The following is a 27342-nucleotide window of genomic DNA, read 5'->3' as shown; positions in this document are numbered from 1 at the left end:
CCCTGCCACAGGGTCCGTGAGTCTTTGCTGTTACTGAAGCGATGGGCTATCCTCCTGGAGTACTGCCTCTTAGTCCTCAGGCCCGCCCGGTCTCCTGCTCTGAAGGCAGCATTTCAGGCCTTCAGGCGTCTGTAGACCTCCCCTGTCAGCCATGGCTTCTGGTTAGCCCTGACAGTGATGGTCTGGAGGTCTGTCCTAAGGTGTATTCAGTGATGTGTTCTTGGGAAAAAATCCTCGCTGACAAATGTCTTAATGCATATATACAAAAGTTTATTGCAAAGAAACAGACAGTGTCAAAACAGGCGCTTTCCTTTGCGACCTGGGAGAGGGTAAGTCTCTAATCGCCCTAGCTCCCAGAACATAAGAAAAGACAAAGGTTATATAGTGTAGTGTTGGCAACCCCCACATCCTAACTTCCATATATGGTTATAAAAACAAACTTCAGCCTCCTAACCTACAGCTAAACATATGGTCATTCCTTATATGGCAAGCCAGAGAGCTACAAGGACATTCTATGCATTCCTTCTGGCTTGAGGCCAGACCTTAAAGCTCAGGTTACCCTTCTGCACAATCAATAAAGGCTAAAAGAAAGGGACCATATATGCATACACATAGAAAGTTTAACAGAACAATACAGACACTACATAAAGTATTTTCTGAATAACCAGGTATAGCTTATTTCCTGCATGTATGTGAGGTCATTCCTTTTTTAGAGAGAGCAACAAGAGATTACACTCTCTCATACCATTCACTAATCAAAGCAGCCCTGACTCAAGGCCATAATCCTAATGGAGAAAACCTATACATAGATGCAGTTTAACACACAATTTAACACACAGATCGATCAGACACTACAGTCCCATCATCAGTGCACTAGGCAATGACGGTGTCAGTGTACTCCTAAAGGCCAGTGGTATTATTGTAGGTGGCAGCTTGTTTGAACACCTCCCAGTCTGTGGAGTTAAAAAAGTCTTGGAGGGCTTCCGAGGGCCCTTTTGACCACATTTGTACCTGTTTTCGGACTGGTTTGGTGACTTAAACCAGTGGTCTGTATGCTGGCAAAAGCATGACACTGATGTGGTTTGAGGGTCTGAGGTGGGGGACGGGGAGGGGGAGGGCCTTGTAAGCTCCTCTCTGGGTGGTGTACACATGGTCCAGTGTGTTGTTGCCCTGAGTTGGAAAGTCTGTGTGTTGATGTAGTTTGGGAAACACAGTCCTGGGGTCTGCGCTGAGCTGAGTAGCATGGTCTGGAACGTTGTTGTTAAGCCATGTCTTCGTAAACACAAAAACACAACAGTCTCTCTCAGTCTTCTGGTTATTCCATATGTCATCCAGTTTACTGACTAAAGAGCGAACGTTGGCCAATATGATGGTGGGGATGGCCAGCTTGTGTGGGCTAGCCTTACTTGGATACTCACATGTTGGCCACATGTTGAAACCAACTTCTCTGAGAATAAAGTTATTCTGTTTGTGCCAGAAACCCCTAATCTGCACACAGGGAACACACATAATGATACACATTACACCCTCATAGGATTTTTTAAATTACCTTTAACTTTTCAGTGTAAACTGAAAAGTTTCCCCTTCCTGCTAAGTATTTAGAAATGTTTGTGTGTAAGTGGGTATGTTTTTTTGTGTACTTGACATCGGTGATGCACATTTCTATAGCACAGGATGAAGGCAGATTGTAGGAATCGGCCACAAAATGCACCCTTCACTTATCAAGACATTTCTGGAAAAAGAAGCTTAGCCCGCAGTCCATTTCTGCATTAGTCAGCTCTATTGTGGCTGCCTTGCCAACAGAGCAGTATAATGCAGACGCACATAACTCTCAAACACATCTACTCTGTCTTGTGCTCTCCCTCTCGCTCTCTCTCTCTCTCTCTCACACACACACACACACACACACACACACACACACACACACACACACACACACACACACACACACACACACACGGCCACATGCACGGACTCACACACATTAGCTCATATATTTAAGTCAAAGAAGCCAAATGAGAGAACATCTCTGACAGCAGGCTGATAAAGAATGAATCACTGGGCTGTGAGGAGGACAGAAGATTTGTCCCTAACTTTATACGGGAAAATCAGTTTCCTTTTTGTCAGAAACATTGCCATGGTGCTCAAAGTCTTTTGAAATGACACATTCATCAAGGAAATACAGCGAGTCCTCACAGCTGATTTGAATATACAATGCTCAAAAAAAAAAAAAAAAGAAGAATTAAAGGAACACTTTTTAATCAGCGTTTAGCATCAAGTCAGTCACATTTCTGGGATATTGATCTGGTCAGTTCAGTAGCAGAGTGGGTTGTGATGAGACAACACCCAAAACAAGAATGGTTTTACAGGTGGAGGCCACTCACAGTCTGGCAAGGGTCAGTGTCACTACTGGAAGCATGAGGTGATCATTGGACCCTAACCAGTCCAGACTTGCACAGGAAGTCTGGACTGGTTCTTATATTGCTTTTTCTACTCTACTCAAGCACTCATATCACTTTACACAAAGTGTCTCATTTACCCATTCACACAAGAACTTCTATCTAACTTTCCGATAAATCAGGAGCAACTTGGGTGTTTAGTACCTTTGGTAATCATACTGGGGCAGTCAGGGATCAAACCACAGAAGGACAGGAGGTTTGTGTCGCTGGCAAACCGGATTGTTGAGTTGGAGTAATATACTTGAATGAACAACATTGTCACTGGACTATAGATGAAACCACATTCAAATGCCTGGGCAGTGACAATGATGAATGGAGAAGAACCCAAATGAGCACAATGCTGAATCTTTGGCCACCCACATTAATATGTGCCATTGCTAGAAGATTGTCTGTCTCCAAGCACGGAGGAGACAGACAGTTACTCTAGGAGAGCGCACAAGCACTTTTTTTTAAAGTGCTTTCTATCTAACATTAACACTCCAGTGAGCAGAACAAAGGGGTTCAATATCTTGCCCAAGGATACACTGACTCAAACTAGAGCAGCCCGAAATTGAACCACCAACCTTCCAATTAGTAAATGACCTGCTCTACCTTCTGAGTTTCAGCCACCCCGTGATGAGAACAGGTCCACCCCAATAACATGTTAAAGGGTCTGGAGAAGCCATGGAGAATATTGTGCTGCCTGCAACATTATTGAGCATGATTGGTTTCATGGTAGGTCAGTGATGGTCTGAGGAGGCATATCCATGGAGGGAAGCACAGACCTCTACAGGCTATACAACAGCACCCTGACTGGCATTAGGTATCACGATGAAATCCTTAGACCCATTGCCATACCCTATGCTGGTGCAGTGGGCCCTGGGTTCCTCCTGGTGCACAACAATGCCTGGCCTCATGTGGCGAGAGTATGCAGGCAGTTGATGGGGGAAGAAGAAATTGATACCATTGACTGGCTCCCTCACTTGCCTGACCCCAGAACCAACAGAACACCTCTAGGGAATAATGTTTATATGTTTATACATTATATTTTCAGTTAGATTTTCATTGAATTCACCCTCTGAAGGTTGGTGATTTTCATTTCCATCAAACAATGTGGCTTCCTTTCATTCTAACACATTAACGAGTCCATATCAGTATAGATATCTAGGATGATTTTTTTTCCCATTGAGCTCTGACGTGTTTAAATTTGTTCCTTTCATTTTTTGAGACGTCTGTTTTGCATCAACTAGCTCAGCAGCTATTGAGATCTAATATTTCATCTGAAATTCATCGGTGGAAAAAAATGGAGTATGTGTATGTTTATGTATTTTTAATTACCCAAACACCAAATTCCTCTTTTCAACAAATTGCCTCTTGTTTAAAATAATTTCCCCTCCTAATTCAGTTTCAGCGCAGGTTTATTTTCAGGACATAAATATACAAAAGCACTGAGAATGCAGTTGAAACAAGAGCAGCACCAAGACAATACACAAGGCTTTTTGATATACATGCGAAAATTTGTATACTGATCTGTGTTCATGGACACGAAATGCAGTGGTTCCTGTTCCTGTACTTTCACCTAGGAGAAATCTTTAATCCCACACAAGCCCAATACTTTAACACTTTCTTTTGTATAATTTCTACCCCACCCCCAGAGGGGGAACGTGGTATTATTTTTGATATGTCTGTCTATCTGTTTGTTTGTTAACAATATTACAGCAAAACAACCAGCCCGATTCATACCAAATTTAATATGCCTTCACACAGATATGAACTTCAGTAACATCTCACACTTAATCCATAGGGTTTAGTTTATGTCAGCCCACCCTGTTCAGCTATAACAACTTCAGTTCTTCTAGGAAGGCTTTCCACACGGTTTAAAAGTGTGTTTTGGGGAATTTTATTTTTTTAAACTATTGTTCCAGAAGCACATTTGTGAGGTCAGACACTGATGTTGGATGAGAAGGCCTGACTCACATTCTCCACTATAATTCATCCCAAAGGCATTCTGTCAGGTTGAAGTCAGGACAGTCAAGTTCTTCCACACCTGACTCGCTCATCCATGTCTTTATGGACCTTGCTTTGTAACAGGAAGAAGCCATCCCCAAACTGTTCCCACAGAGTTGGAAGCGTAAAATTGTCCAAAATGTCTTGGTATCCTGAAGTAATAAGAATTCCTTTTGCTGGAACTAAGGGGCCGAGCCCAATTCCTGAAAAACTCGTCCATCGGATTGCCAGATGGAGAAGCGTGATTCGTCACTCCAAAGAGCATGTCTCCACTACTCTAGACCTTTCATGCATAGTGGTTACTACAGTGGACAGCTATTCAAAAGCTGTTCTCTTGTATATGCATGTTGTTATATGTTGTTATACTGTAGTTGCATGCCAGCCAACACAGTGGATGCTTGTGCATCATCACACACACTGCTATCAAATGGCCAATCGTGGAAGTTGTTTTGTTATTTCATTTGTTATTTGAATGCAATTAAAAGCATGAAGATTAGTCAATACTAGCCCTAGTGACAGTCAATCTGAGGATGCAATATTATTTTCTCTTATTGGTTTCTTAAATACATATTTCTCTGCTTCAAAAGTCAAATGCATGGTATCCAGCTGGGTGGACATGATTGTAATGCCATAAAAAACAGGTTCATAAACAAAATTTCAATTGCATTGTTTTTCCATGCAAAAAGAGGAATAAAAACACAGGAAAAACAGGAAAAAAAAATCTTGACTTGGTTCTTATAATCCATGCACGAAAGGGCTAGAATTGTGCTTTACACCACAGCATTCGACGCATTGTATTGCACTTGGTAAGGCTTGGATGCAGCTTTCTATGCACTGTTCTTGAGCTACTCAAAACACTTTATGCAGCATGTGTCAGTCACACACACACATTCATACAAGGACTTTCCATGTGCTTTCTATCTAACATTCACACACATGATCACATCCTGATGAACACATTGGAAGCAACTCAGAGTTCAATATCTTGCCCAAGCATACTTTGGCATGCAAACTGGAGTAACCAGGGATCAAACCACCAACCTTCTGATTAGTAGATGACCTGCTTTACCTCCTGAGCCACAGTCACCCTACACATTTGGAGGTCTGTAGTGATTGATTCTGCAGAATCAATCAAACGGTGCCACGCTGGAATTCACTGAGCTCCTGAGAGCGACCCATTCCTTCACAAATGTTTATAGAAGCAGTCTGCATACCTAGGTGCTTAATTTTATACATGTGTTACCATGGAAATGATTGGAACACCTCAAATAAATGATTTGGATGGGTGAGTGGATACCTTTGGCAATATAGTGTATCTTAAAAACCTCATAGCACTTTATTATCCTAATAGAGCACGTCATCTATCAGGCCCCTCTACTTTTTCCTTCCCGCCATCGCCTTGCTCATATGGGGTCATCTGATTGTTGAGGTTTCTGACATTTTAGGGTCTTTATCTTACAATATAAAGTGCCTTGAGGCAACTGTAGTTGTGAACTGGTGCTATATAAATAAAATTGAATTCATTTTACATTGCCTAAATGATGAATCCTGTCAGTGGACAGCAACCCCAAACAAAACTGATTCAATTTGAATGTAAAAACATTACTTTCAAAGCTGCTAATAATTATAATCACCATCTATGTCATGGTCCTGCAATGGGAAGTAGTTTTCCTATGTTCTAACACTGTCATTCTCTTGTTTTCCAGTGATTTCTCTGTGGCTGAAGAGCACACTCCCTGCAAGACCCACTTACCTGTTTCTGTCAAGCTGGTCCATTTCATCTAGAAGATTCTGGGCAATTTCTCAGCTTTCAGACTCACTCATCCACCCTCCATTGGTGCCAACTCACCACAGAAACCTGACCAGTGGCTCTCCCTGTTGTGTTGTTCTCTCTTCTTCTAGAGTTGCCCTCTGAACCATTCTCAATTCTGTGTCAATAAAACCTTTGACCTATAGACTGTCAAATCTTGAGTCCTGCTTTAGCGTCCACAAACTGATGTTACCCTTCAAGGCTATGACAGTCCATGCATACAAACACAACAATGTCGATCACTATTTTGTACACTATTTTACATATTTAAAAAATTATCTAAGCTCTACTTTTCTGTCAGTTTAAACTGGATGTTCTAACTTGTGTGTAGCCCAATGCAAATCAGTTTATTTTTTTGATGCAATATTGTTTTATACCACCTTATTGTAAAATATAAATTCCCCCAACAATCATTAAACAAAATTTCAAAGGAAAAAATTAGAAGGGAGTTTTGTGCAGTTTTGTACATTAAATATTCTGGCACAAATCTCAGTCTGTGTTGGTTATGTGTGTACACTGTGCTCCCACCTATAAATTTAAATGAGGTGTTTTGCATATGTAGTGTTCATCTCTATAATAAAAGAGTAGATATATTCACTCTGGTTTCCTCCTACATAGGTCCACTCTAAATGTCTGTGTGCTCTTCTGGAATTGCAGCATGTTTCATAGATTGAACATAACACTGCTTCTCCACCATTATCATTTTAGACATTACTTCTAATGACCTTATTTTAATCTCATTATTGATGCTTCTTCAACAAACGTGCACACGTACACTCTTAGTCCATTCAGAGTTTACACATAACACCGAGAACCTTTCTGTTTGCACTACTTTTGTAATCATCTCGGATGAAAATCAACTGATAGGAGGCCAGCCCAGTTCTTGAGTCTTCTGAGCCAAAGTATGGTCAACTGTGTCAAATACTGCAGTCAGTTCCAGCAAAATTAGAACAACATTAAGAATGATTGAATTGTTAGATTTAAATTGGATTTATTTTTAAAGGAGCAGCTGAACAGATTCCTATTAAAAATACACTGGACAGCAGCAGTGCGATGGCTCTGTGTACACAGCAGATGGTGACGGTGGAGAGCTTCGCTAGTTGCTGTGCTAATGTACCTGCTAACGTTTCCTTCTTCCACTGTGAGAATTAATCCAATGTTCAAAATTTGTTTCGCATGACTTTTCTCCAAGTTCATTTGCACCCCACCTGTCATAACCCTGTGTCCCACCAGTGGGGAGTGCCCCACAGTTTGAGAGACACGGCATTAGAGTTGCACTTATGTTGTAACTTGCATTTCAAAGTTATCCACACAAACAAACATGCTTTTCTCTTCCCGCACGCTTGTGCTACCATCAGCTGAGCTCATTTCGTGTGCCTGGAGGAGGAAAGTGGTGGAGCTTCTGGGGAGTGGAGACATGAACATTATTTTTATATTTATTGCACAAAAGTGTGATGGTGAAATGCAAACTGCACGCAGGACAGAAACAACTGCATAATACAGCTACATGGCAAGCCCATGTTCATGCACTAAAAAAAAAAAGAAAGAAAAAGCTACATGGCAAGCCAAGAATAAGAATGAGTGAATGCTGACCCCAGCTTTGCAGTGATCACACTAAAGTCTCTTTAGACTGAATTTCATCTTTGTGCTTTGTGTTGTTTGCTTTGTGTTCATAGGTAAAAACTAAAAGAAAGACTGTATGTGTGTCTTCATTAGGATTGGGATTTGTGTGGGTGTGTGGAACTGTAGCCTCAGATTTATGTTGTTATAAGACAATGCATTTCTGGTCTATTTACCGAGTAGCATGAAAGTAATGCAATGAGTAGCGTAACAAATGACTTTCTCTGGTGAGTAATTAAATAACATAAAAAAAAAAAGAAACAAGGACACGCACATCCAAAATGAAGGCTGGGAGCTGGAACAAAAAAATCTGTAAAGAGAAAAAAAAAAAACGGGGATCCGCACACCAGCAAAGCTCCTAAACCACGTTTTTAATCCAAACATATCTTAATAATTAGTAACTTTTCGGGCCACAACGTTTCGGGCCACAAATTGCCCTTCTTCAGACTTAGCGAGAACAAAGCAGGACTCATCATATATGTACACAACACATCATGTGATGGACGCTGCCCACCTATCAGAAAGGAGGAAGGCAAAAAACACACCTGTAATTAAATAACACACCCATTACAAAGTAACAAGTATGTGTAGTATATTACTTTGTTTTGAGTAACAAGCCCAACATTGTTGGCTCGCCTGCTCACAACCAGCTCACAGAGAGAGAGAGAGAGAGAGAGAGAGAGAGAGAGGATAACTGTAAGAGTCTAAGGAGTTAAGTTTCCTGTACAACATTCAGTTTCATTTGTGCAACAATTGGAACAGAATTTAACTGTACAAAAGCATAAATAGCTAAAAAGAGTAATTTAAAAAACAAACAAACAAACAAACAAAACAGGCTCCAGTATTACTGTACTAATAATATAGTCTGTGTATGTGAATATCTGCTCATAACCATATCCTAAACATATTAGGTTTAAAAAAACAAAACAAAAACATTCATTTAATTCTTTCTTCGCAGTTATCTGATCTGCATTTCTCACTTTGTAAAAGAATGACATCACCTGCATTCTACATGGAAATGACGGTGACGTCTGTTCATCTATTATTCAGTTTTTAGTGTCATACTGTGACCAGTTTGGACCGTTTGACGACGTTGGACTTTCAAGCATGTTTACCACCTTTTGTCTGTCTGTGGTAATGATGATCATTTAATTACTAAAATCATCTTAATCCTGCTTCTCAGTCTACCAAAACTACCTGGCCAATGGAACACATACAAAAACATCTTTGTGATATTGTGTGACAAAAAATACAAATGCAGGATGAGGAAAACATCAATACATCATGTTAGAAAACTGCATAACTTTGCCGCTTCCCACTTTACACGATGCCTTACAGTCTCGATCCCTGTTATGACCACCTGTTACGAATGAAGTTCCATGATGCCAAAATCTTGAATTACCACAGCCTTGTTATGTCCCGCTGCAAGCCTCTGGTTTGGCTGTTGGTTATAAAGGAAAACCATCATGAATGGAAAACAAAGGCTGTTGTTCTAATTACTTGTTGCTTAACAATAGCTTTTCCAGAGACAAATTGTTAGTAATTAAGTGGGGGATAGACTGATATGCATGCAGCTCAGTAGTAATTGTAAAACTGCTAATTTAGACCATTGCTCCACAAAACCATTTAGATTACAGTACTGCAATTAAATTGGCAAAAGACTATAATTACCAAGAGCATTCACAATATGCAGCCTTACATACTATCTAGTTTTCCTGTTTATTTGTCAGAGCCAGTTTGTTCTGCTTCTCATTATACACAGATACTGAAAATACCTGAGCTGCATATGTGACATAGGTTGCTTTATTTAAATAGGTATACAAGCACAGAGAAACCTGCCCTCTAAAAAAAATGTAAATCTCATGTAAATTGAAGTTTTGCTTATTTTTTAAACATATTTGAACAAGCAAACATTCATTCCTCTTTGAACACAAAATCACATTTTATAGTCATGTTCATAGTTTTCTTTCACCACCTCCTTATTCAAAATGCACTCAAGCACAAACCAGTGTTATTAAGAGTACCTTTTCAGATAGAGATACAGTTTTCTCTATAATTCAGTAGTGTTAAGCACTATTACATTTTATGAATTCAGATGTGAAATTTTTGCTGTTTTTGGCCCAGTTTTATTAAACAAGACAAATGTTTTCTCTGTGCAATATTTTTTGGTTAAGATGAAATCAGTTTTGGTAGAGAGAAATGTTCACACACCATCTGTACAGTAAGACACTGCCATCTAGTGGTACCACAGCAGACTGTAAAGGTACAATATGTTACTGTTACCTTGTTGTGGTCAGGATCTCTTGTAGACGTTTTGGAATTCTACTAATGACTAAAATTTATAAGTATGCCATACCAAATTACATAGTAATAAAATGCTAATGCTAATTATTTCTATTTATTTTTGCTACCAGCAAGTGGTTGAAATTGTTAGTGTGAACATGAACCAGCACACAGAAAACATTTGACATCAAACAATAGCCTTAAACACTACAGGCTTTAGACATGTGTCTGTGAATCTATCACACTGGAAAGTAATAAACATCTTTAGTGCTAAAGATGTTTATTACTCCATATTTTTTTCAATTATTTTTTATTTTTCAAAACCATTTACAGCTGTCAGCAATCTTTAGCCTACTCTTTCACAACTGTCATATATACCCTAACTATATTTCCATTATGCACAGCATTATAGGCTAGCAGCATTTATCACTCTACTGCTTAACACTAATGTCAAAATAACACTGCTCACAGCTTATATGTGGGTATTTAAGAAAATACACTGCCCCGACACAGTGTTAAAAAAAACAAAACACAATAACAACAACCACGAGCTACCGCAACAGGCTGCCACTCAGCAAGACACCATGGTAACAGAAGGTCCATCCATCCATTTTCTTCCACTTTTCCTTTTCAGGGTCGTGGGGTGTAACAGAAAGTATGAAGTCGAAAATAGAAACATTGCGTGTTTGGAAGGCTTGCTAAAAGGAACATGGCAGCATGACTTATCTTTGCAAAGTTGGACAGACAAGATCAAAGTGGTGCAACCCACATTCTCAACTCTTCTGCTCAACCCACAAATGCATTTTCCTTACAAATGTGGTAACATAAATAAACAGGCTTTCCAAAGGTATAAGATTTATTGCCAAACAGCATTTTTACAACAAAGAAATAATCAACCAAACACAAATTTCTTTACTTTTGTTAAGTTTACATGTAAGTAACATTTTATACTTGTGGTTAATGTGTGTAAAATACATCAGTACAATACTTGTTCATTGTGTAACACTTGCACAACAGATGCACAACATAATTGGGTAGACCATTTGAAATGAATGTTTCTGATGATCTGTATACTACAGATGACCCTGAGAATACGAGTAACTCTCATGCCCTCATAGTAGTGCTCTTCCTTTTGCAGAGGTCATCTTGCGCACAGACCATTAAACACCATTGGTGCTGCAGCTAGATAAAAAAAAAAATAGTCTGATTCAAATTTGAACATTAATGGAATATTCAGTTACAACCCATCAGTCACTTCCATGGCTTAATGATAAAGTTGTGATATTTTTGGTGGAATTTACCTTTCCGAATAAAAAAATATCAATGAAACATTAATGATTTTAATAGCTTTAATATAAAAATCATCAACATACAAGTTGTATACACAGGTGCAGCAACCAAAACAAAACCAGGCAGGGAACAAAAACAAAAAGCACAGGGCTAGAACAAAAAAAAAGTAGGGGCACAAGGTGTTTGTGCTATAGCATATGTGTGTGTGTGTGTGTGTGTGTGTGTGTCACACTGTTTCTGGAGAAGAGAGGCGATCTCTCCCTGGAGCCCTGGAACCCTCTCCTGCAGTGGGCATTCTGTCTGCCAGTGTCTCTGCCGCCCACCCTGGCGGCACGCTGTGGAGCTGTCCCGGGCTCTGTTGAATCTGGCTCAGCCTCACCCTCTGCACCTACCCCTGCCCCTTGCCTTCTGGTTTCAGTCCGGCCATGGGTATGTCCTCACATAGCCACTGAGTATGGACAGTAGTGCATCCTCCAGTTTTTCTCAGCTTGCTCTGTTCCTTTAGGGGTCATCACAGCAGATCATCTTCCTCCCTCTCAACTTATCCCTAGCATCCTTCTCTGCCACGCCTACCCTCTGTTTTTCTTCACTATATCCATGAGTCTTTGTGGTCTTCTTTTCCTCCTAGCAGCACCATATTCCTCTGCACATATCCAAACCATCTCAGTCTTGCCTCTGCAATTGTCTCCAAACTGCTCAACCTAAGCTATCCCTCTGATATACTCATTTCTACTCCTGTCCATCTTCATCACTCCCATTGAAAATCCTAACATCTTCAAGTCTGCCACCTACAACTCAGCCTCTTTTCTTTTTGTTAGTGCCACCATTTCTAAACCATACATCATAGCAGATCTCACTCCCATTTTTGAAATGGTCTTACTACTATCCTTTCAAAAATCACCCAACACTCCTCTCCACCATCTCCATCCTGCCTGCACTCTTGACCTCGCATGATCACTGTCTGTTGCTTTGGATGGTTGATCCCATGTATTTAAACTCATCTACCTCCACTATCTCTACTTCTTGCATGTTCACCTTTCATACTGTTTCCCTCTCATTCATCCACATGTATTCTGTCTTGCTTCTATAATGTAACTGTAAACATTCCACTGTGACTGCTGCCTGAAATTTTTTGTCAACCGGTCCAATGACCACTGCAAATAAGAAGGGGCTCAGAGCCGATCCCTGATGCAATCCCACCGCCACCTTGAACCCATCTGTCACTTCCTCATGCAGTACCACGGTTCCTCTCTTGGCACATCATCATCTGCTTTCTCTAGATCCACAAAGACACAGTGCAACTTCTGACCTTCTATACTTCAACACTCAAAGCAAACATCACATCTGTAGTGCTCTCTCGGCATGAAGCCATACTGCTGCTCACTGATGATCAGCTCTTTTCTTAATCTAGCTTCAACAACTCTTTCCCACATCTTCATTTTCTTGCTCTTGAAAAGCAGCACATGTACACTTCTCCATTCCTCAGGCATCTTCTAATTCTCCAATATTGTGTTAAACAGTCTGGTCAAAAAGTCCCCTGCCCTGTCCAGCAGACATCTCCATACCTTCACAGCTATGTTATGTGGACATAGCGCCTTTCCAGTCTTCATCCTCTTCATAGGTGCACTCACTTCATCCTTACTAATTATCTGTACTTGATGATTCACTAACTGTCCTCTATTAAGCTAACTGCTCAAAGTGTTCCATCCATCTTCCTAACACACACTCTTCTCTTGTTGGCACATTTACATCTCTATCCTTATTTACTCTAACCTGCTACCTCTGGCTTGAAGTGCAGAATTTTAGCTTTAATTAATGGGATTTAACATTAGCATTGTTTTTAACACAAAGTCCTGCATTTCCAGAGGCTCAAAAGTAAATCAGACAACTGACTGAGAAAGACTTTTATAGCCATGTGAAGCCTGCTTTTTTATTAGTCCATGACAAATCAAGCAGATTTGTCAAGTTTTGATTCCAAGTTTTGAACTTGAATTTTGGAAGGGATGGAAATCCACAGATTAGGAAATACTAATTATAAAACACAAAGACTACAAGCACATGGGAACTCGGAGCTAGGATACACAGCAAGAGGGACAACTTGACAAAGGGAGACAGACAAAAAATTCTGGAAGGTTATGAAGGAAGAGGAAACAGGTGGGAAACACAGCTGAAACAAAGCCACTCCTCTGTTTTTGTCTCCTGCTTAGTTTTTGGGAGGAGCCCAGTTTCAGTGTCACAGTGACATCACTGCTTAGAAACACAGGCTGGAGCAGAAAAAGTACAAAAAGTTTCACAATGACGTCACGTTTCATGCATCCCACCCAGAAGGGCTGCATTCCACAACTTCACTTCTCTTTTTCCTCCTCCTCCTCCTCCTCCCAAGTTGCAATGAGTCTGTAGGTGTGTTTGGGTCACAGCCGTTCAGCTGTTCAGCAGCCTGACCACAAAGTAGAGTTACACCAGAAGGAACCTTCAACAAAACACAGAAACTTGAAGCAGAAGGTAAGTGTATAAAATTTATCTCTAACAGTAATTATCTCCTGAAAATCGTTTAATGTAAACAATGTGAATTATTAAACATCATATAGTGCAAACAGTGTTTTTGATTACTAGGTAGAATACTTGAATTATTTTAAATTATTTGAAATGAAGTCAGATACTAACACAGGGGAGGATAAATTCCAAATGCAAACAGGTGACAAACTAAAGGAAAAGCTCACTGATGAGGATGAAAATAATCATTTGGTACGTCCTTTATAGTGACCGGATCTTGACCCAAACTGAACACCTATGGGAGATTTATAGTTAGACATTATCAAAATACCCAATGAGGGAATATCCAGCAGACTTGGAGAAGTAGTGCCAATGTGCTCTGAGACTTTTCTGGTGGTTCATGGTTGACCTCAATAAGGAACTTTGTTCAGTTTTTTTCCTTTAATTTGATATCCCATCTGTACATTAAAAACAATGCACAAAAGTTTGGTCATCTTTTTAGTTTAACAAATGTGAGGAAATCAAAGACAAAGTTGTTATTTGGTTAACGTAAGTTGTTTGACTTATAAAACATGCATTAAAAATAAATAAATATAACAAAATCCTGCATCATGAAAAAAAACCTTCACTAGTAGATTACGAGTTAACTTCAATTATTTTCCATTTCAAAAAATACTTGGCAAAAAGACGGCACAAAGCCTGATGCTTGTATTTATGATACATCAAGAGTCTTATGTATTACTGATAATCAGGATCATCCAGGTAAAGAAAATCAGTTTTATAGTAATCCTGTAAGGACTATAGGACTACAGCACCTTTTGTTTTCTGAATGATGGTGATACTGAAACTGGTGCTGGACAGTGGAATTTAGTAAACAGAGAGTGGAGGTATGAGGTATGTGGGTGGAGTCTGAGTCTTTAAGGAATGTCAGCGTGTTCTGCCACATTCCTGCTCTCAGTAAGCCTGTGTGTCTTCTCTAGCAAACACATGACAAACACAAAACCTTCCCATACTTCACACTCAGACACCCGTTTCAAAATGTAAACATGCATCTCTAAACTTACTTGCTTTCTTTTGACTGAAAAATTTTTGAATGTCATTCTTCATCCTACTCATGATGGCACTAATTGCTAGTAAAAGCTGTCACTAAACTACCTAAACTATTAAAAACTAACACTTTACAGTTAGGCTTTAAACTATATGAATGTGCAATACATGGCCACTCCTGTTGTGTACATAAACCATTGGATTTCTGACAAATATAATTTACTCAAGCACAAAATACACTTTAGTTTATCATATGGCAATAGCAATAAAACATATATACTAGTCTTAAGTAAGGTACCACAGACTCATTGTATCAATTGCCAGTCATGCATGCATGCATAGTCATTCCCTAGGGGCCAGAAAAACCCCTGTAATATTAACTGAATAGACATTGTTGATTGCTAGGTTAATCTTTAGCTAATTAACATTCTGAATAACTTAGCTGTGAAAGAATTTCAGTGATCGCTGATTCCATCCATCCATCCATCCATCCATCCATCCATCCATCCATCCATCCATCCATCCATCCATCCATCCATCCATCCATCCATCCATCCATCCATTCATCCCCACCAGGAAGTTACTGAAGGTTTTTCAGCCTAATTACAATTCCAATACAAAAGAAGAGACTGACATTAACTTTTTATGGATTTCCTGACTGAATTGACATGTTAAAATTGGCACAATGTTATAATAATATGTGGTACATCAAGAACTGATGGAAACAACAAACTAGCCAGTGGAATAACTGTTTGTATCCCACTCTTTCATACACTGAAAGTGAATAATAGAAAAACAGTGCATTGTTGACATTGACTGATATTCCCACAGCAGTCACACAATAGCTGGGGTATGGGAACATCACTTTGTCAAACCACCCCAAACCACCAAGTACATTTTCATACTCGGACCAGGAGTAGCAATAATTTGGCATTTTGCTCAGTTATAATTTTTTTTTCTTGTGATTCTGGTGGTTGCCTGGTGTAACACAACACATTCATCCATTTTCTTCATCACTTACCCAAATCAGGGTCAATTTAGGGATATCCCAGCTGGATCGGGGACAGGTTGCCAGGGGATTTTTGACTACTCTTCTTGGCATAATTGGCAGATTTCATTTAAATTATTTGGTTTCCTGTCATTGCCCCAGCTTTTAAATGCAGTCCACAAATTTTCAATAGGGTTGAAGTCAGGGCTTTGGGAATATCATTCCAGAAAGCTAATGTTAGCCAGCTTTATACATTCCAAAACCAGTCTTGATGTGTGTTTGGGATCATTGTCCTGTTGGAACACCCATTTGTGGCCAAGTTTCACCCGTCTAGCTGTTGATTTGCGATGAAGATGAAGAATTTGGACGTAGTCCTCCTTCTTCATTATTCCATCCACTTTGTGCAGTGTACTACTGGTATATTGTTTTTCTGTCAGAACAACCGACAGGACCACTGACAGGGAAACAGCCCCAGTTGGTACAGTGTTCATTGGTGTAACACTTGCTTCACTGTGGACAGTGATGATGGTGTTCCAGCAGTTTCCAGTTTATAGCAGGCTTGAGCCTTGTTCAAGCCTGGTTGTCCCTGAACATCCTAACCAATCAAGAACCATTCAAAGTAATCATTAGAAGCCAAAATATACCATGACATTCATGTCTATAATGACTGTATGCATTTTTGTAATTCTGACCACAAATCTACTTGGTACTTCTTAACATCTGACTTATCACCATCCCTAATCAATAGTAGTGGTAGCATTATGCTACAAGGGACGTTCTCAGAAACAGGTAGACTGGTAAGAATCAAAATGAGGATGTATGCAGGATTGTGATAGAGCTGCTCTGGGAATTAAAGCAGAGACTGTGAGCCAGGCCTTCTTGTCCAACATTAGTCTGAACTCACAAATAAGAAAATAAAATCATATTTGTTTATATTCTTTTCGGTTAGTATTTTTCACTTGGTTGTCTGTGCCTTACCAGACTTTCAGAACCACAGATCAATCCTAAACGTGACCATGAAGAACACAGACTGCTCTAATCAGTCCAACAAAGTGCATTAGTGTAAACTGTGCCACAATACTGTAAACTAACCAGTTTAGCCTTCACTAAACTGCTTTGTATTTTTTATACCATTTGAATAACACAAAATGATTAGAATCTAATTAGCATTTCCAGCTCGCTGTCTCTTCCTAGCTAATCAATATAAGTCCTTTTACTCCTTCCCTAGCATCCAGCGTCACATACAACCCACTATAAGCCTTTTCCTGTGATGTTGCCGCCTCTCTCTTTGCCATATGCCTAGTAACCCAGTACTCCTGCCTACTTTCTTCATCTCCCTGACTATTCCATCTATCCTCTCCTGACCACCATCAAGTCTTGTTGTCTTCTTTCCTCTGTGCGCTGTACAGAGGAAAGAAGAATACCTTCTTGACAATTTCCCTCTCCACTTCAGACGTACTTCAGCTTTCAACTCTCCACAGCATTCTTCCTTCTTTAACTTCCACAGTTAAATCCTTGGCCCTTCATTCACTTGCATTCTCTTCTTGATTTCCAAAGATATCTTACAGACTCCCTACATTCTCCCTGACACCACCTTGCAGTCTCCTATCTCTTTTAGATTGTATTGCACCTTCTGCATAGAATATAATCTACTTTTATGTACCTTCCTCCACTCTTATATGTCACTCTAAGTTCCTCCATCCGCTTGCAGTACGTCTTCACCACAGGCATTTCCATCCTTTTCACAAAATGCACTACCACTACTGTCCACTACTGCATTTTTCTCTTTAACACCACACCCAGAGACAAGAGATCAGTCTCTTCTCTCTGCACCATACCAACCCAACACCTCCTAATCACCTCTGTTCCCTTCATCTATACGCCTGTTGAAGTGTGCTCCAATCACCAACCATCTCCAATCTAATTGATTACTGGTGTAGTTAACGGATGTGTCTGTCTGTCACCCTGCAGGTAAAAGTTGGTGCTGATTGTGAGCAATGGAATTGAAGGTGTGGGTGGAGGGTATGGTCAGGGTGGTTAGTGGCCTATCATTAAACACTTCCTGCCGGGATGTCGTCATAGCTCTTGCACAAGCAATAGGTAAGTCTGTAAGTCTTACTGTCAATGAGCATCTTCATTTTACACTTAGTGAATTGCTTCATTATCACAATGTTTTTAGTTTGGTGTTTGCAGTTGTATAGGAAAGACTGCAAACTCTACAAAGACTTTAACAGTCAAAATTACACCGTTCATTCAGCTGTAATTTATGTTATTGGCAATATGTTGTTCAGTTAAAAATTAGCCTTTTACGTATCTCTGTTTTGCTCAGGTCAGACAGGTCGTTACATTCTTATCCTGAAGTTACGAGGGAATGAGAGACACTTGGTTGCTGATGACTGTCCATTGCAGCACCTGGCTCAACTGGGACAGTTGACCGCAGAGGTCCAGTTCATTCTGCGGCGGATAGGCCCAAGCTTCAGTGAAAATCAAGACACCTCCACCAGTGAGAGACATCGTCCGCTTCCCAGACCCTTAGAACCAGAGCCCCTCAAACTCAGAGACCCACAAAAGGCTTTCACCTTCAATCTGGGTCCCTCAACACTTCCCAAAAGGACTAAACCAAAGAAGAACTGGTCTCGGTCACCCAGATCCTCACCAGAACCAAGGGCTTCACCTATCTCTTTTGTAGACCGTACAAACTCTGTGAAGACGAATCCCTCTTACCCCTCCAAAGAGGAGCTGTTTAGGCAGCTTCTGCAGCAACAGAGGAGACTACAGGACCTGGAGATTCAACTTCAAGATCTGGAAAGAGAGACAGAGTTGTGGGAGAGGTCATCGCCTGCAGTTCCTGCTGTGACTCTCATAGAAGAACTGGAGGAACTAGAGTGGCAGCTGAGGCAGAACGAGGTTGAGCTGATGCAGGGAGAAAACTGGGAGGAAGAGTTACATGCAGAGATTGAAAGAGAACAAGGTATGTGCTCATACCTGTTTACATTTCCAACATTTTTGGTGAATTTCCCACTGCATTTCTAAAACAAAGAATGTTAACACTGTTATCAACAGATATGTACAGGCAGTTACACCAGATACAGTCGTCCATAAATGATCAAAGTCATGAAATCAGGGCACTTCAGACCCATTCTGCACATCAAGAAGAGGACCTGCAAGTCAGAGCCCAAAGGAAAAGTTCACAGATGTCCACTCCACAGCAAGATGAGGCCCTGAGGTCCCTGAAGCAGGAACTCCACAACCGCCTGCAGTTAGGAGAAGAACTTGATGCAAGACTGACTGAGATAGAGCTGGAGTTAGAAAATGCAGAGGAAAGGGTAAAGGTACAACTCTTCCATCATTTCCACCCAAACTGAAGAATTGCAGTAGATTTAAAATCAGAAAATCTGCTCACCAAAAGCAAAGTAAAATTTATTTTAGCAACTTTAATGAAGCTATACTGATAAATAGTAATCTGCTGCAAGAAACACATGAGAATTGATATTACCTCTATCACAAGAACAACAAATCATTATCATAAGATGATTCAAAGGGATGTGCAAAAGCATTCCTTTTTGTTTGCTTCTGAAATCACTGATTAAATAATGAGGGTTTCACTACCCACCAGGGAATTATTATTATTATTATAATTCTTGGAAAAAACAGAATGACATGCATTTGTGTCCCTGTTACTTTAAGTAGCTTCTTACCTAATGCAAAACTTGCTTTTTTTTTGTGAAACAATAGATACAGCTTTAAGCTGACTTCAAAGTATTGTAGCGATTCTCTTAGTTAGAGAGCGTGTTGATGTTGTGGGATTTCGGACTGTTCGGGAGGTTCGTGAAGGCAGCATGGAGAGAGAGAAAAAGACCGAGAGCTTGCCTGTGTGTGTGTTGCTGTTCCGCTGTTGTAGTTGTGGTTGGCGTGGCTGTGGCCTACAGCAGCCGTTTTTCTGTTAATAAAGACGACCTTTGTTGTGAATATCGCTGACTTTGGAAGTGTGTTTACAACGTTACATTGGTGTCAGAAGTCAAACTGCCAACCGTCGGCTAGCCCTGCTTCGGCTACCTCAGTTGACAGCCTGCGCTAACTATGGCAGCGCAGCGAGATGTGGCCGGGGCCCGCCCGAAGATCAAGAGAGAGGCTATGGACAGTGACTTTGGGGGCACGCTGGGTCCTGAGGGAGCGGACAGTGCCGGAGAGCGTTTAGCCCGCCTCAGACGGACTGCCAGAGGCCTGGCAGCCGACGCTGGCTTTAGCCCGTCGACTGCAGGAATATACGCGGGCGCGGAGACGCCCGCCCCGAACAGCGCGGGGCCCGTGCTTGGCGATAGTGGCGCCCGGCCCTGCCAGGCAAATGTGAAAACCCCCAAGTACTCCGGTAAGGCTGACTGGGAGGCCTTCCATGCTCAATTTGAACTGTTAGCGCATGCTGCGGCCTGGTCCACAGACACTAAAGCACTCCAGCTAGCCTTGTGCCTCACTGACGACGCTTTGGCATGCCTGCTGCTGCTTAGCCCAGCTGAGAGGGGTGACTACAGGGCTCTGGTTGGTGCTCTGCAGCGGCGGTTTGGGCAGTGTGGCCAGCCTGCTGTCCTGCGGTCCGAACTGACGAGTAGACGGAGACAAGCGGGCGAGCCGCTTCGCGCTTTGGCTAATGACATTGAGATGCTAGCGAAGAAAGCATATGCCCACATGCCCATCGACGTGCAGAACGAGCTGGCCAGAGACCAGTTCATCCGCACCATTATCCCTGGTGAGCTGCGCATCCAGACTCAACTTTCCCACCCCCGCAATCTGCACGAGGCCCTGGAGATGGCCTTGGAGAGGGAGGCCGTGGTGGCTTCTGCGGGGTGCGACCATAGCGAGTATGACCCGGTGGTGAGAGCTGCGGTGCCGGAGGCCCCGGGCCAGGGGGTGCCAGCTTGGGCGGCCGAATTGACCGAACTGGTTCGAGGCGTGTCTCTACAATCTTCACGCCGCGGTGCTCGTCCTCGCCGAGACCCTCCTGTTTGCTGGACGTGCGGACAGCTGGGCCACATCAGCGTGCGATGCCCGGACCGTGCCGGGGTTCAGGGAAACGCCTCGGGGCCTGCGTAGGCGGGACGGCGCAGGCCCCCTCTTCTGTGTCCCAATCCGCTGGGGCGCCGGTGGACAGAGCCCAACGGTACAGCCCGGGGTGCGGGGCTCAGCTCCCCCCAGAAGCAGACGACAGCACAGAGTCCGCGAGGGTGGTGGGCTGGACGCGTGCAGGGGATTTTTGTCACATCCCCATCACCCTGGCAGGGGCTCCGTACACAGCTCTGGTCGACACTGGCTCCACTGCGACCTTGATGAGCCCTGACGTGGTGCCGGTAGGAACCCAGTTGGAACCAACTACAGTAAAACTGCGTACAGTGACTGGTGAGTTAGCCCCGATGTTGGGAAAAGGACTGGTCCCTATTCAGGTGGGGGGCCTGGGAGTGAACTTGGAGGTGTGGGTGGCAGCGGTGCAGGACGTTTGCATATTAGGCCTGGACTTTCTGCGGGCCTCACAGAGTGTCTTAGACCTGGGGAATAACACGCTGACCTTTCCAGGGGGCCCCATGGTTGACCTGGTGCGCCCCGCACAGGCCCCGAACCTGCACCTGCCAAAGTCGAGAGCAGCGGGGGTGCACCATGAGGCACACCTTCTGCCCCCGATCTACCCCCCTGCACCCCTGTCCCCTGACCCCGATTTAGCCACCGTAGTGGGTTCTCCTGCCTCAGACCAGCACACTGTAATGGGGGAGGGGGATAGACTGGCAGTAGTGAGGGACATATGGACACGTAGCTGCCAAGATTTAGATCATCCACAGCGGGAGGAGCTGTGGCAGGTGCTGCTGGAGTTCAAGGACATTTTTGCTCTGTCAGAAGACGAGGTAGGCTTGACTCACCTCCTGCAGCACGACATTGACACGGGAGATGCACGGCCTGTGAAGTCACGCCCTCGCCGCCTCCCCCTGGCGCATCAGGCTGCGGCTGATAGTGCGATCGGGGAGATGCTCAGGGCTGGCGTCATTGAACCCTCCGACAGCCCCTGGGCCTCGGGGGTTGTGATGGTAAAAAGAAGAAGAGCCCCAAAATGAGATTCTGTGTCGATTTTAGGCCATTGAACAGTGTGACTAAGAAAGACTCATACCCGCTGCCCCGCATCGATGAGTGCCTGGATTTGGTTTCCGGCTCTTCCTGGTTCTCCTCGCTGGACCTGCGTAGCGGGTATTGGCAAGTGCCCGTCAGCCCCGCAGCCAGACCAAAGACTGCTTTCAGCACAGGCAGGGGGCTGTGGCAATTCCGTGTTCTCTGCTTCGGCCTATGCAATGCGCCGGCCACGTTTGAAAGGTTGATGGAAAAGGTGCTGGCCGATATCCCCCGACAGGAATGTTTGGTCTACTTGGACGACATCCTGGTCCACGGAAGTTCCTTCGAGGCAGCTCTGGCATCCCTGCGGCAGATTCTACAGCGGATAGCGGCAGCGGGCCTGAAACTCCACCCTGATAAGTGCTGCTTTATGAGGAAAGAGCTGGAGTTCCTGGGACACAAAATCGGGGGTGAGGGTATCAGTACGCTGGAGGAGAAAGTGCAGGCGGTGAAGGACTGGCCAACCCCCACAAACTTGAAGGACTTAAAGAGCTTCCTTGGTCTGGCGTCCTACTACAGGCGGTTTGTAAGGGGGTTCTCCTGTATTGCTGCGCCCCTGTTCCGCCTGCAGAAAAAGGATAGTGACTTTGACTGGTCAGCAGGATGTGAACAGGCTTTTGAGCGGCTGAAAAACGCCCTACCAGAATCTCCCACCCTCCCCCCCCCGGACCCCAGTCTGCCGTTTATTCTAGACACAGATGCCAGCGATGTCGGAATGGGGGCAGTGTTGAGCCAGGTGGGGCCAGCGGGGGGAGAGAGTGGTGGCGTACTTCAGCAGAACCTTTAATAAGGCTGAACGACGCTACTGTGTGACGCGAAGGGAGCTCCTGGCCATAGTACGGGCAATAAGTCACTTCAGGTACTACCTTTGTGGCCTGCCCTTCACTGTCCGGTCAGACCATTCAGCCTTGCAGTGGCTAATGGCGTTTAAGGAGCCAGAGGGGCAGATTGCACGCTGGCTGGAGGAATTAGCGCCATATGTCTTCGAAGTGAAGTACCGAGCGGGGGCTCACCACGCCAACGCAGATGCCATGTCCCGCCGCCCCTGTGCTCCAGCTGGTTGCCGGTACTGCGAAAAGCGGGAAGCCCGGGAGGAGGAGCTCCGGGCTGGGGGAGAGCATGATTCCGGGTGTAGCGGAGGTGAGCTGGCCTGCAGAGTGGCACAGGTGATTGACCCGCTCGAGTGGAGAGCGCAACAGGAGCAGGATGTTGACCTCCGGCCAGTGCTACAATGGGTGGAGTCTGGTCAAAGACCGCAGTGGAGCGGAGTGGCTGGATACTCACCTGCAACTAAAGGACTGTTTGTGAAATTTTCAGCTCTCCGAGTAAAGGACGGAGTGCTGCAGAGAGCCTGGAAGGAGCCAGCTACGGGGGAGGAGAGGTGGCAGGTGGTGGTCCCCAGGGCCCTGAGGGAGGCAGTTTTGAAGGCCTCCCACGGAACCGCCGGGGTGGGGCATTTTGGAGTTTCCAAAACCCTTCGGCGGCTCCGGCAGAGTTTCTACTGGGGGCAGCTCAGGAGGGATGTTGAGGACTTTTGCCGCCGGTGTGACCTCTGTGCAGCGCACAAGGGTCCCTCAGACCAGTCCCGGGCCCAGCTACAGCAGTTAGCAGTGGGAGCCCCGATGGAGAGAGTAGCAGTGGACGTGATGGGGCCTTTTCCACGCACAGACAGAGGAAACCGTTATGTCTTAGTTGCCATAGACTACTTCACAAAATGGCCGGAGGCATATGCCATACCCGACCAGGAGGCGGAGACGGTGGTCGACAGGCTGGTGGAGGGCATGTTTGCCAGGTTCGGGATGGCAGAAACCATTCACAGTGACCAGGGAAGGAACTTTGAGTCAGCTGTTTTCTCTGTCATGTGTGAGCGCTTAGGGATGCGAAAGACCCGGACGACACCGTTACACCCGCAGAGTGATGGGCTCGTCGAGCGCTTCAACAGGACCCTGGCGAAACAGCTGGCCATCCTCACTGCAGAGCACCAGCGTGATTGGGACATGCATCTCCCCCTTGTTTTGTTGGCGTATAGGTCCGCTGTGCAGGATTCCACCTTGTGTACGCCTGCCCTGCTCATGCTGGGGCGAGAGCTACGGACGCCAGCGGAGATGGCACTGGGGAGGCCTCCGGACGCTCCGGTAGTCGTACCGGGTCCGGAATACGCCAGGAGACTGCAGGACCGGCTGGAGTCGGCCCATGCTTTTGCCCGTGATCAGCTGGAGAAAGCGGGAATGAGACAGAAAAGGAATTATGACTTGAGGGTAAAAGGGAAAGACTTCAGGGCCGGTGACCTTGTGTGGGTGTACAGCCCGAGGAGGAAGAAAGGCCGGTGCCCTAAGCTGGACTGCCACTGGGTGGGGCCTTGTGTAGTGGTAGAGAAGCTGGGGGAAGTGGTGTACAGGGTTCAGCTGCCGACTAGGGGGAGACGAGTGGCCCTTCATAGAGACAGGCTGGCTCCATATAAGGGTGATGTGCGCCCAAGTCCAGTCAACCCCCCTGAGAAATGAAACAGCCACAGCCCCAGACTCACTGACTGTGCCCCCTTCTACTGCCCCACAGCTTCCTCCACTTTTGCACCCCATCCTAGATCAAAAGCAGGGTGCTGCAGGACAGCAGACACAGCCCCAAGTGTCGTCTACAAGGGGGCTGCAGAGGCAGAGAAGACCCCCAGGTCACCTCAGAGACTTGTACGGGATCCCTCGGGGCGAGGGATTTAGTGAGGGGGGGCAATGTAGCGATTCTCTTAGTTAGAGAGCGTGTTGATGTTGTGGGATTTCGGACTGTTCGGGAGGTTCGTGAAGGCAGCATGGAGAGAGAGAAAAGACCGAGAGCTTGCCTGTGTGTGTGTTGCTGTTCCGCTGTTGTAGTTGTGGTTGGCGTGGCTGTGGCCTACAGCAGCCGTTTTTCTGTTAATAAAGACGACCTTTGTTGTGAATATCGCCGACTTTGGAAGTGTGTTTACAACGTTACAGTATGTTATTTTTAAGTTGAGCATTGCATCACTCTGCACTGTGATTGTCATCAGTCCAGCAAATGTAATAAAAAAAATAAAACAGCTTATTCCCATAATATTTTAGCAAACGTGTAAAAACTGCACACCTGAAACTTTAGACACGCCCAAGTGGTAAACAACAAGAGACAAGTGCAGGCTAAAGCTGATGACCAGGTTTTAGTTGGTCTTTACATTAATTTTCCATCCTCCTGTTTTCTTTATCATAGCACAATTTATGAATGCATACATAATACTCTCCTCACCCTGAAAGGGATTGCCAATAATTCTCACCACACCCACAAACATGATGACATCAGTGTTTTGAGTAATTTCACTGCACTCATTCCTATTGTTTCAACTTTGGTGTGTGTGTGTGTGTGTGTGTGTGTGTGTGTGTCTGTGTGTGTGTGTGTGTGTGTGTGTGTGTGTGTGTGTGTGTGTGTGTGTGTGTGTGTGTGTGTGTGTGTGTGTGTGTGTGCTGGCCCTATGTGAAAAAAGTAATTACCTCTTACACCTAATAATTGGTTGTGCCACTGTTGGCGTCAAGAAATGCAATCAAGTCAGCAGTGTTTTTTCATCTTGGAACTCTCCCATGAATGCCATTTTTTGCTCAGTCTCTTTCTTTTTGTTGAGTCATGAACAGCTTAACTGAGGCAAGTGTGGCCTGCAGTTCTTTAGTTGCTGTTCTGGTTCTTTTGTGACCTCCTTGATGAGTTGTCAATGAGCTCTTGGAGTAATTTATGTAGGTCTGCAAGTTTGCAAGAGCTTTTTGGAACTACATAAGCAGAATTAACTTTGCATGTTGTTTGAGATATCATTCATTAAAATATCTCATAAACATCCTGTTTTTTTAAGGCTAGTGTTTTTCAAACAGAATGAAATAGTACAGTTATTAAAGTCTATTTCAAGTGGCAGATTAATTTGTAACTAATGCAGGAGGATTCATGTGGGATTCATTCTAAATAACAGTAATGTGTTTGTGCTACAGAAGGAACTTGTCATTCAGTACAAAAGTAAGACTCACTGATGTAGTTTAATTTTGGATGCAATAATGCAGCACTATAGAACAGATGAATAAGATATACCAGCCTTTGGATACTCTCTGGTGATATAATACCCACTGTGTCTTCTAGGACAGACTGGACACAATTGAGGAGCTGAACAAAGAGCTGAGACAGTGTAAGCTGCAGCAGTTCATCCAGCAGACCGGTGTAACCTCACAGACGGACCAGACAAACTCCCTGCTAGTCAATGATATTTACCTCAACAATGCTGGCATTAGGAAATAGAAACAGCTGAAGACACTATACTTCAGCAGGTATCTTAAAATCATTATTACCTACAGTTTGGCACATTTTGTTTTCATATTAAAGCAAGAGTAAATTGTCACTGTAAGGTGAACTGATTGTAAAACATTCTCTCCATTCAAGAAGAAAAAGCAACAACGATAACCACAAAACTAAGAAGAAGAAGACATTACATGTTTCCCTGCAATAACATTTTATGTTTATGCCACGCTTAACGTAAAGCTACTGTCATAATACTGGATATTATTAAGACTGTATTGAGATATTATTTATTACCTTTTTTATTTTGAAATTATTTCCTATCCTGTATAGTGTTTTATTGCCTGTTTATCCATTAATGTGTTGTATTTCAGTCACCCTGAGTGTATACATATCGTCACGCCTCTCCCTTTGTCTGTGTCTGGTCATTTCTTCATCTACGCATTGTTGTTCTTCCACTTATGTTCCTTGTCCTTTGTTCCTGATTGTAAATCAAAGCATGTGTATTTTTATTTAGTGCTCATGTAGTGAATGAACACAGCTTGGCTCCTAAAACATGACATAGTCCACCTCCCACAAATGAGAACAGCTTTAGACAGTTCCTTGGTAAACAATGGGCTATTAAGGAACTGCCACAGGCTATTACAGTATATACCTGTACTCAGCAGAGACCATATAACTGCTTATCCCTTAAGGGTTGTGGAGGGCTAGAGCCTATTCTACCCATCAGAGAGGTACACCCTGAACAGGCTGCCACTCTAGTAGGGCCAACACAGAGAGATAAATGACATTTTCTGCTCACGTTCACCCACATCTTTGGACTGTGGGAGGAAGCTGGAGTACCAGGAGAGAACGCTTTATTTTACTCATTATCGCCAACTTCAAAAACCTCTGCTTTTATGATCAGTAGTCCAGCAGCAGCAGGTCATGCTCAGCAGCATCTG

The 27342-nt window shown here is 43.6% G+C and overlaps 1 protein-coding gene across 2 annotated transcripts; it reads left to right on the top strand.

Annotated features, from left to right (window-relative positions):
• Positions 1–13826: 13826 nt before the first annotated feature.
• LOC115776770 (ras association domain-containing protein 7-like) lies at positions 13827–27171 on the top strand. 2 transcript variants are annotated; one of them, XM_030724540.1, is made up of 5 exons: positions 13827–13950; positions 17948–18076; positions 18306–18947; positions 19040–19302; positions 26246–27171. In XM_030724540.1, the coding sequence occupies exons 2-5, from the start codon at positions 17974–17976 to the stop codon at positions 26399–26401; spliced, it is 1164 nt and encodes a 387-aa protein (XP_030580400.1). In that variant the 5' UTR covers positions 13827–13950; positions 17948–17973; the 3' UTR covers positions 26402–27171. The 2 variants fall into 2 exon arrangements, with proteins under 2 accessions (XP_030580400.1, XP_030580399.1); XM_030724539.1 differs by having other exon boundaries at positions 19040–19308.
• Positions 27172–27342: the final 171 nt, after the last annotated feature.

Source organism: Archocentrus centrarchus, unplaced genomic scaffold (genome assembly GCF_007364275.1).
Source record: "Archocentrus centrarchus isolate MPI-CPG fArcCen1 unplaced genomic scaffold, fArcCen1 scaffold_37_ctg1, whole genome shotgun sequence".
Lineage (NCBI taxonomy): Eukaryota > Metazoa > Chordata > Actinopteri > Cichliformes > Cichlidae > Archocentrus > Archocentrus centrarchus.
This window is presented reverse-complemented; position numbering and strand designations above follow the sequence as displayed.